The following is an 11,669-nucleotide window of genomic DNA, read 5'->3' on the forward strand; positions in this document are numbered from 1 at the left end:
TAAAATTCCAAGCCGCGATTGGCCGATCGCGCCGGGACGGGACGGGGGCCTAGTGGGTGCGCGGCGTGCTGGATTGCGGGCGCGCCATGCGCGCTGTGCGCCAGCGCTTCGACCACCTGTCCCAGCGGAGCGCCCGGGCCGTTCCGATGGATTTGCGTGGAGTGCTCCGGAGCCCGGACCGATGGCGAAGCTTCCCCGCCTGCGTCTGCTTGGTGCGGTGACGCCGCGACACCTGTGCTGTGGAATAACGGCGTGTGCGTCACATGGATGATCGTGGACTCGTGGTCGTCTTTTCTCTTCTCCACGGGCTTGTCACGTTACGGGAGGGCTCATCCGGTCCAACAGTTCTTGTCCGGCTGCACCGGCGATCACACGCCCTCCTTCCTTCTCCCACATCGCGTCGCCACCTAGGTTAGCACATAGGCTGGCCCTCTGATTCTAAAGTGATGGGCACGTGAAGGTGGGTGGGCAATCGGGCAGCACACAAGTTTGCGAGTCCATGACGAACCACTTCGTTGCACACTGCCATTAGGTGATTCTTCAGGCCTGTAGGCCAACCAGTTTAGAACAAGAGGGGAGCGGGAAAATTGAAATTCGTCTTGGAAAAGTGCTGCTAATGCGGGGTTACGTTTTACTTACTAAAAAGAACAAATTTTATCCAGACACTGCTCTAGTAGGTTGAAATTCGTAGGTGAGGATCCGAATAATACTGTGACATGGCTACACAATGGTGCACTCAGGTTGGTAGGTTGAGCAGCATGACATGATAAGAGGAGATAAGATCATGAGAAGAGAAAGGATAAGAGTAAGTGAGCTTAGCTACGACTCTCGGCTCAACATTCCAGGTACAAATACGTGTGCCGACCTCAACTGTTGAGCTGCCGCTGAGGATCAAGCTCGACGAGCTGGGGCTAAGGGTGAGGGAGGTTGGTGATCAGGACGATGGTGAGTCGGTGAGGAGTAGGAAGAGCTCGTCGGCTAGCCACTAGTGTAAGTGCATCAAGTGCCTTCTTTAGTGGTTTTTTAAGTATCAAAGACAAATAGGTTGAGGGACTAATGTGTTTGCGAGTATACACAGGAATTATAGTCCCTGAAGATTTGGTTTAACCCATGAAAGACGATCTCTAAAAATATATTTCTAAGTGAAGAAATTGGTGAAGAATCTTTATGATCTACATAATTAGTCGTTATGGCGCACAATTCACATGTGTGTCCTGGGACGTAATAAAATAGTGTTCAATTAAAGATGGATTATATTGTGATTGTTAATCGCATCTGGACTCTATTTAGAAACAAGTTAGTTTAAACTTGGAAGCTTATCTGCATATAGATTAAGCCTCTGGAATTAGTAGTATAAGTAGGTCCCACCCTCTAGCATCGAATCACATTATGAGCGGCACCACCGATAAGACGGAGGAATAGAGAATAGGCCTAAACCTAACATTGGTATCTCGAGCGAGGTTAAGGGTTAACGATGTACCGCCGGCGACGATCGCGGCGTTCGCGAACTCGGTTTCGATCTCAGCCGCCTCCGCTTGAAGGCGCGCCCGTAGCCTCACGCCACCGCACCTCGCCATCACATCGCACCTCCTCCTTGTTTGCGGACCATGGAGGCGGATATGGCCGAGGCACCACCTAAATGGTTCCGCTGGCACAATGTGGTTGCCCTGCCATTCGGCGGTCTCCGATACCGGCGAGGTTGCGGTCACACGGAGTGATCCACCGACCTCAACAAATCCTAGTGCCATTGGCGCCATGGATTCCCGCCGGATCGATGAAGACCGCAGGAGGATGCACTCCTCCCGGGATCATCGGAGAGCAGCAAGACAACCATCTGCTCCTCAAGACTGCAAGGGATGAGCTCAGAGACCTCGAATCTAGACATCTCAAAGTCAGTTCCGGTGACCGCCATGAAGGACTACGTTGGAGCTCGCCAGAAAGGAACTTAGGTATTGTGAGAGGGGAGTGGAGTGGAGCGAGGCTAGTGTTTCATCCATAGTGCGAATAGGGTCTAATTTATTCTAATTTATGTGGCGTCGGCCACAGTTGGCCGAATCCGAGATGACAGGCGCGTCAAGGAGTCCTTATAGCCGCTACACATATGGGCTGGATATGGGAAGTGTCGACGAGGCGTTTCGACCGGATTTGCCAGCGGCGGTAGGGTGGCAATTTCACAACCGGTCAGTGACCGGGCAGCCCACCCGATTTTTAGGACGGATACGAGGGGTCAGGTTGTATCGTATCCAAAATGCATCGGCCAAGTATACATAATAGACATCCGTATCAGATACTCCCTCCGTTTTTAAATATTTGTCTTTCTAGTGATTTCAAATGGACTACCACATACGAATGTATATAGACATTTTTAGAGTGTAGATTCACTTATTTTGCTCCATATGTAGTCATTTGTTGAAATCTCTAGAAAGACAAATATTTAGGAACGAAGGGAGTACATTATATCCCATACAGATACACTGGTTCTATGAAGTATCCATGCATCCTACTCTAGATCACACAGCAAATTCATATGCAATCGTATTCTACTCTTTTTTTTTTAGGGAAAGCTTTCTACTCTCTTTTATGAGGTACACTAAGCATTCTACTTTATTCAGGAGGTGACCAAAGAATAACGGAAATGTTAACGCCCACACGTGTGGGCGTTTGCACATCGCCCACACGCCTCTATCACCACTCATTTTGCCACGTATGCATAGATGACATAAGCAGAATTTTTTTTGATTTTCGGCTTAAAAATGTTGTATCTCCTAAAAAAGAAAGCGAAATAAAATTCCGTTTTCACCATTAAATTCGTCTCGATGAGATCTTCAAAACTAGACCCATGTTGATATGTTTCTATGAATTATTTTTTTGCCAAAAGTTATCACGATGTTTACACTGCAGTTGTCATAGGGCTTAAACTAAAGTTGCCATGTGGCAATTTTAGTTTGTAGGTCATGGCAATTTTAGTATTTTGATGATGACAACTCCAGTACTTTGACCATAAAAATTATTTTTTGTATAAACCATGGCAATTTTACGTGCATGTATCATAGCAATTTTAGTTTATGGTTAATCGCAAGTCTAGTTTCTTAATTCCCCGTTTTATAAATGTCAAAATTTACTTTTAAATATAGAAGAAAATAGCTGAAACATATCATGGCAACTTCAGTGTAAACATCATGGCAATTCATATGCAATAGACATGGCAACTTTTAATCCAAAAAAAAAATTCATCAAAACATATCAACATGGGATCTAGTTTCGAAAATCTCGTCGCGAGGGATTTAATGGTGAAAACGGATTTTCAATCGAATTTTTCGTTTAAGAGATAAAACATTTTAAAAACTGAAAATCCAAAAAAAAAATCCTGCATCCATGCATGCGATGACGTGGCAATCTGTTTACATTAGAAACGTATGATGCGTCTCCCTGCCACACGTGTGGCAGTTAGTGCGACCCAAAAATAATTTCACTGATGAATGTTCACGCACAAATACAAAAAGACAACAGAAAGCACACCTAATCCCTGGAGACCCTCAATTTTGACAATGTGATGCATGCTTAAACTTTGAGTGGGATACAGGTATCGTTGGCTGGCAGATCTGCGATTGGATGCTCCAGGTTTTCCACAATTGGAACAATAGGGTGGCAAAGAAATTGTTGGTATCCGACGAGTTCTAACCATTTGGGAGGTGGCAAAATATGGCCGGTAGCAGGACAGTCGCGCATCAAATTCATATACAACAGTGGATTCTAGGTTTTTAGATGTGACCAACTAATAATTCCACTAATGCTTGTTTTGACCCGCACCTAATACCCTAGAGAAGCTCAGCATTGACAAGTGTTATAGATGACCATTTAACAATTACAGACAGATTTTCTAGCTTAAGCAAAGTCAGGGCAGCCAAGGACAACTGTTCAACAAACAAAGAAGATCATAAATAATCACAGAGAGAGAATAGTAGAGCACAGCAGAGACTGATTAAGAACAGACGCCAGGCAAGAATAGGTATGAACACACGAGGAATATAAAATTAGAGCATCAAAACAAATGCATGGCCGGCCTTCGCAAGATAATAAAAATATAAGGATGCAGAGCAACCTTCTAACCATAATGGCACGCAGTAACAGAATTATCGGTTTCACATGCTCAAACAGCAGTCGCTAACATGGTTTCACGGTTTTGTCACCAGGATTCAAACATAATAGTAGTTCATTACATAGCTTATAGGATAAAGATCAGCCTCGATGAAGCACCACAGTTCGTTGATAATTTCCTAGTCCTTGCTTCCTTTGAGGTTTCCATTCTTAACGGTACTGTTAAACAAGAGTGCAAATTCAGAGATTGATATAAAGAGATTGGGATATGCAAAATAGAAGGCATACAATAAACTAGTCACACACAAACATTCAGGTATTCAGGCACAACAGCATATGCATCTGAAAAATAATTTACCCAAACCTAAAAATTGAAGCATAAAACTATAGTTAATCAGATAAAAGTGGAAATGGAAACAATATGGAAAATCATCTCAATTTTCTACAAAATCATAAAAGTACAAGTTGTTACGCAAGTATATGCCTACATAATAGATATTTGCACAATTGCAATACACTCAATGTGTCATGCATTGAAATGGACCGGTATGCTTGAAAATACTTAATCTAATGCTTAGTAAAAAAAGTTGAAACTGTGGACAGATGCAACAGACTTAGACTTATATTGGAGAGAACAACAAACGGAGCTAGTATCATGTAGTCATGCACAACCCTGTCCATTCCAAGATGCCTTACGGTGCCTAGAAATTGCACATTGATCAAACAGATACAAAACATTGCAAGGTAGAACATGAGGTGATGATTGGAAAACTTGACCAGGTTTGCTCTGTCAAGAGGGCGACACACAAATCTAATCTGAATAAGTGAATCTAACATAACATACAATGCACCACAGTATGTAACAACTCACGCTACCAGATAGTAGTTCTCTAACAAATTAAGACTGGTTCACCATACCAAGAGAGGCCTTGCAGACAAAGCATATACGTATATTATTCAAAGCCAAGCATGGGGACATATACTAGTATTACTCGCCAGCCATCAAATTCAAGCGCAGATTCAGGAAATCCATAGACAGTGTGGCGTCGCATACCTTGATGAAGCCAATGTCCTTGGCGTTGCTGCGGAAGCACTGCCTGCAGCACATCAGCCCGTACTTGCGGATCAGGCCATGCGAGTTGCCGCAGACACGGCTGCAAGAAAAGATCCAAACCACCATGGGTCAGGGCATAAAACCATCAAACAATCCCGAGGCGCGTGAATCTTGCGCATCGAAAACACGAGTATATAAGATTTAGAGCTAAGGTACGAGCTTGCGCCACGGATCTACAGCTGCGGACAGGAAGCGCCTCTTGCTACCGATCTACGAGAGGGCGGGGTACAAGTTTCCAATCGATCAAGAGTAGGGAGTAGAGAGAAGATCATTACCAAACCCTGGATCCGGCGCCGTAGTTCTTGGGGTGCGAGTTCCAGACGTTCGAGTGTCCCATGGCGGCGGCGGCGGCGGCGCGGCTTGCAACTGGAAACCCTACCTTTTGCTCTCGCCTGGCTAGAATGAGGAGGTCGGGTAGTGGGGGCGCCGGGTTTTCTATATAGGCTGGCAGGCTTCACTTGCTGGGCTCTCACTTGTACACTTGCGAAACTTTGCCGATCGATGGGCTCGCGGATACATGGGCTGGCCTCACAGCCCGTATTTAAGTAGCCACGGCCCGGTAATTGGGGTGATCCATTTTTTTGGCCTCTTATGTTTTTCAAACTCCAAATTTCGTAGTGTTCTTTTTTTTTCGCAAGAAAATTTCGTGGTGTTCTGTTCCCTCTTGGTGAACGACACCCACTGCAGACACGGCGTGTGATTTTAACGCTGCCTTCGGGAATCCCCGGTTTGCAACTGAAAAGATACTATCAACAAATACTCCTACTAACGATGCTTAAAACTGTCAAAAAAGGAGGAATTTCTAGAGATTGAAAGAGCAGTCATGTCTCTACACCGAGTTTCTAAATCTAGGGTTTTTATCAATTATGCCACTAGTTGTGTCCCACTACTCAGTTTTGTCATTAGAAGTTTCAACTACTAAAAAATGCCATCGATCCGTGAGATGTTTGCTAAAAGGTGCCATAAAATATCTAAAAATTACCATCGTTTTGTTAGATGTTTGCTTAAAAATGTCATTAGACATTGTTATTTTCACGTCAAACCCGTTGACCATGTTATATGACAAAAATAAGCCTAGACCTACATATCAGTTCTCTCTATCTCACAATGATAAGTATGACCCCACTTGTCAGGAGTAAGCAAGCGAATAGTTTTACAGGAAAATAAGAACGTTGTTGGGATCAAGTGAGCCCCACACTTGATTGTAGTGAGATAGAGGGAGAACTGGCATGTTGGTCCATAAGTATTTATATCATTATAACATGGTAAAAGAGATTTGTGATCACAACAATGGTGTCCAGTGGCATTTTTGAGCATGAATCTAATGAAGCAATGACACTTTTGAGCAGTTGAAAATTCTAATGGTAGAACTAAGTAGTGGGACACAACTTGTGGCACAAATGTACATATAACATATTGTTTTGTAGGCTGATATATCAGTTTTAGGGCTCTACGGTTATAAATATAGCATATTGTTTTGTAAATATCGTTTTCAGACATATTGTTTTGTTTATCCTGCCGCTTGATGGTGCTTCTATCACTTTCATCGTCGTGACGCACAACCGGTATGAAAAACATGCCTGCTCATGTTTTTGTTTTTGTTTTTGAATAAAGACACCCAGAAGGCTGTTGGAATCTATGGTAGGGTGCGTCGACTGCAAATTTAAATTTTCCTACACGCAGAACAACCAAGAACATGCTACGGGAGATGGATCACAATTCGTTACCATTAGACGCGCAGTGCCATGCATCGTAAGAAGAATTGGGGCAGCGCGTCCATGTGGATCGTCTCCTTCTCATCCGATTTCCCTCGAACAGCCGGTCGTCCGATCCCACGTACAAGTTCTACGGAGCGGCGCAAGTGCACCGCCTCTAACGGTATCCGTGCGTGCAGGAGGAACACCATATGGCGTACTGTTAGGTCCGATCACAGTCGGCGGCGGGTAGAGGTGGCTATTCGCAACACATGCAAACCCTAGTGACAGCGCCAAAGCGATCAATCGCATGAGTGTGCCGCACCTCCACTTTATATAGGCGTCCGTCGCAGGCTCAACACTTGGGCCTCGCACGGACCCTAAAGCCCATAAGTCTACTCGACCACAATCCGAATACAGCTCGGATCACATTCGACCAGTGTCCTCGGATCCGACCTCATAGGTTCCTTCCCTTAAGCGCGTGAACCCAAGTCGGCTTGGTCACAGTTCGGATCATCTCTGACCTGCACGGTTGGTAGCGGCCTCTAGCAAGGCGTGCCGACCACCAAGCAGACTATGAAGCTGGTTAGGTGAACCTGTACAACGTGTCACACTTCTGTTTCCTTTTCCGCACGATATATGTTGTCGGGCTCAAGGCGAGACTGTCATCCTTGTGCTAGCCCGACCTCTTTCTCGTTCCAGTGATACCGACTGATAAGCATATTTCATATATACAATTTTGGCATTGAATTGTACCATTCATTGAGTTATGCCCATCTATTCTTGCTAAGTTTAGTTAAATATTTGCATGAAAATCATATAATGAATCATTTACTAGTCATTGTGTTTCTTTTGCAGAAAAGTTCGCAAAGGCACTGTATAACTTCAAGATCCGGACTAGTGGCTAAGAGAACCAGTCAAGTGAAAAGAAAGAAGAAAGACAGAGGGACTTGTGTGTGAAGAATTGACGCTCCAGGAGACAAGTTAAAGAAGAAAGGGACCTTCTTGTGAACAAAGAAGAAAAGGAGGAGGGCCAAAATTGCAAAGTGGCAGATCTGAGGAGGGGTGAAAAATCCCTAGCGGTAGCCGATCCCCATCGAGGCCTGGCATCTCTATTCCCCTCACCCTCCTTCTCCACCTCCGGCCGCCGCCACGGCCAGGCCGGCGTGGTGGTGCGCCTCCCGCCTCATCATCCATCTCCATCCACCACTTCGCGACCCATCCATCCATCAGCGCCAGCAGCCTCCATCCACCAGCGCCCGCCATCACCAGCGTCCACCATCTCCAGTCACCGCCGCCATCAGCACCAAGCGCTACATTGCGCGACCCATCAGACGGGCGTCTGGCTGCCCGCGCGACTCTCTCCTCCCTGCTGCTTCTTCTCCCACGCCCAAAACTGCTACTGCTCCTTCTCTCCACATCCCTGCTGCTGCACTTCTCGTCTCTAAATCTCCTTGCTGCTGCTCCTATTCCGTGTTGCTCCTTCTCCTTGCACCTCCCTGCTGATCTCCACGCCCCTACTGCCCCGCTCTTGCTCCTCTTATCTCTTCTCAGTGCGCTCCTTCTGCTCTCTCAACCCTCCACACTGCTGCTGCTCTGAACTACAACTATTGTTGCTCCTCTCAGCCTCTCTGCTGAACTGCCGCTGCTCCTCTCTCCTCTTCTTCCTCAAATCCCGCTGCTGCTCCTTTCTCCTCTTCTTCCTCAAATCCTCCTGCTGCTCCTTTCTCCCTAATTCCCCTCTTCTTCTAACCTTGTTGCTGTACTTTTCTGAACCTCTACTATTGTTGTTTCTCTCGTTATCTTTCTCTGAACTTTTCTGTAAGCTGAGATGCTTAATGCTTTGAAATGTCCAGATTTGAACTAGTACTGTTATGCTTGATATATATGTTTAGTCCAGAGACATGTTGTTCTTGCTTATTTTGTAGCTGGGTGTGAATTAGTACTGTTGACACTCTGTTATGTGTTTGTGTTCACTAGTTGAACTGATCACCTATGTACTACTTGTTGTAGAAACTTGCTACATTTTATAGTCCTTGTGCTAGCCAGGTACCTGTGATTCAAGTGTTCGTGTTGTGACATATATTTGTTTTGTCCTACATATTTGTTTCTTTCCTTTGTTGAATGTTAAACAGTTATATATATGTTCATGTCTTTTCAATTCCCAAGCCGTTGATGTATGCTTGTGTTAGCATTTTATTTCTCAACTAAAACAAATACACCAAAAATAATGCATTGAGTAAAAGCTGAATCTACCTTTGCTTATCTGCATTTTCTTTGGCGACAATCATGTTTAGTTTAGTTTTACTTTCTTGCATTCATCTCCCGAATCGTGTTACCTAGCTTTAGCCAAGCATTGTTGTTATCGCCTAGTCCCTGTGGAGAACACGACATCCATAGTTTGGGGCGTAAAAACCCTGCTATATTACTATTGATCATTTTGGCGCCGTTGCCGGGGACTAGCGTCGAGCGATTGTGTGAAGCTATAGACTAGACTTAGTATAGTTCTTGTTTAAATTTCCAGTCAAATTTATTTCTATGTTTCTTTTACCTTTTTACTTTTTGTTGCTTCGGCTTATTAGGATACTAACCTTCTCACTAGAGCTTGATGTTTGTGAGCGTGTGTAGGATATCTTACTATTTGTAGGCTGATTGACAGTTGCGCTTGAACATATGGCTTTAGTACGTGATCTTTGGTTGCCAAGTAGTTTGGGCACGATGACAGGGCCAATTTGGCCATCTATTGAGGCCGAAAATTTTGAGTTGAGGCCTGGACTTATTGCTCTTGTCTTGCAGAATCAGTTTAGAGGATTACCCAATGAAGACCCTCATGAGCACATTTGTAATGTCCTGGAGTATGCCAATACTGTCCAGTACCATGGCGTTTCCCAAGATGCTATCAAGTGTATGCTGTTCACATTCTCTCTCAGAGATGCTGCTAAGGACTGGTACTATTCTTTGCCATCAAGATCATACACTTGGGGTGATATTTCGCAAGCTTTCCTGCACAGATATTTTCCACTTTACAAGCAAGCTGTAATTCATGACCAGATCCTCAGTTTTGCGCAAGATGGAAGTGAGAGCTTGTATGCAGCTTGGGAGAGATATAAGTATTTGCTTAGAAAATGTCCTAATCATGGGCAAAAGGATTGGTTAGTGCTCCAGATATTCTATAGAGGGCTGACACATGTTTCGAGAGATCTTATTGATATGTCCACTACTGGAACAATCATGAACAAGACCGTTGAGGGTGCAATTATTCTCATTGAGAGCATTGCCTTCCACCAAATGCAATGGGGTTATGAAAGGCCTAGTTCAAATCCGAAGGTTGCAAGCCATCTGCAATCAGAAGCTGTGTGTTCCATAAGTGAACAGAAATCATCCATGGTGCCTAATATTCAAAACCAGCATGTTCCATTCCGGGGACAACAACATTTCATAGCTGAATTAGATCCTCCATGTAGAAAGATTGATCTTACTTCAAGTATCCTTGATGATGATTATGATATTTTTCAAGATGATGCAACCATTGTAGATCAGATGGAAACCATAGTAGCAGATCCAATACCTCATGGCAATGAAACTGTCCAGACTGAGTCAAAGTTGCAAGAAGATGTTTATGAGGAACCTACTCTGATTGATGCTAAGTTGAGACAACAAGATATGGAGAAATTCACTTGTGTTAGTCAACTATGTGACTGGTGGAATTTAGTCGTGGCACCAATTGCCCACACTTGTGTTACAACTGTATCTGGGATATTTGTCAAGAAGAAATCATTAGCTCCGCTGGTGGTTGCCTCTATCTCAGTTGAAGAGAGTATCTCAGAGAAGAATAGTGAAGATGAGATTCCAACTCCTGCACATACATCTAAGCAAGTCGGAGAGATTCCAAGGAGAGAGATACAAGAGGTTGAGTCAAATTTAGAAGAGTTGATACTTCAATATCCTGAGAAGATCCCACGTGTTGCTGAGCTGCATGATTGGTGGAAGTCATCAGTGTCATTGTTGAAACTTAGCAGTGATGGTGATGAGGAGAATATTGCTCGGAAAGACAGCGAGGTAGTGATCTCAGCACCCCTACCAGATCATGTTAGTGCATATTCACATATGGGGACACTTCAGACTCAATTAGGAGTTGTTGATAGTAGCACCATAGAAGATCCAGAGGAAGAGAGATCTCAACTTGAAGAAGAAATACTCGAAGACGAGGAACAAGATGATCCAGAGCTCGAACAACCAAGTGATCAAGTTGAAGATTCATCATCTACTATTCATGAGGAAGTACAAGAAGCTGCTGTAGATGAAGATGAAGAACCTGAGATTCATTGGCCTATTGTCATACCAGAGCATGATGTGTCAGGTTTACCCAATCCTCTCAATGACATGCGTCCTTATGATTCCTTTGCTTCTACCTTGCATTGCATGATGCCATCTGTTAAAGTAGATTTGAAAAAGTATTTGCTTGGATATGATCATATAGTGGCATTACTCACACTAATGATGATCACAGTTACTTTCCTCGTGCTAGACCTATGCTTAATGAAACATATCATTCTTATGCTAGTCTTGAGCTTAATGAAAAATATCATCCTCATGTTAGTGTTGACTTTGCTGATTTCTATCATCCTAAACATGTGCTTTATAGATATGCTTATGTAATTGGATATTCGATTGATGACTTGGAGGGTATTATCCCTACCACTTGCATTGTCTCTTTCGTTGAGTGCTCTTTCAGGTTTTTGCTTGTGCACGATCCATTACAT

General features: G+C 44.0%; 1 protein-coding gene and 1 non-coding gene across 2 annotated transcripts; both read right to left on the reverse strand.

Moving 5' to 3' along the window:
* Nucleotides 1-3,972: 3,972 nt before the first annotated feature.
* On the reverse strand, nucleotides 3,973-5,645 carry LOC606342 (40S ribosomal protein S29-like). The gene is made up of 3 exons (NM_001428010.1): nucleotides 5,488-5,645; nucleotides 5,153-5,252; nucleotides 3,973-4,317 (listed from the first exon to the last, which is right to left on the reverse strand). Exons 1-3 carry the CDS (start codon nucleotides 5,547-5,549, stop codon nucleotides 4,309-4,311), a joined length of 171 nt encoding a protein of 56 aa, NP_001414939.1. The 5' UTR covers nucleotides 5,550-5,645; the 3' UTR covers nucleotides 3,973-4,308.
* Nucleotides 5,646-9,943: 4,298 nt separating this feature from the next.
* LOC123118065 (small nucleolar RNA R71) lies at nucleotides 9,944-10,049 on the reverse strand. The gene has a single exon (XR_006457691.1). It is a non-coding gene; the product is annotated as a small nucleolar RNA R71 (small nucleolar RNA).
* Between the last annotated feature and the right edge of the window lie 1,620 nt (nucleotides 10,050-11,669).

This window comes from Triticum aestivum, chromosome 5B, assembly GCF_018294505.1.
Source record: "Triticum aestivum cultivar Chinese Spring chromosome 5B, IWGSC CS RefSeq v2.1, whole genome shotgun sequence".
Lineage (NCBI taxonomy): Eukaryota > Viridiplantae > Streptophyta > Magnoliopsida > Poales > Poaceae > Triticum > Triticum aestivum.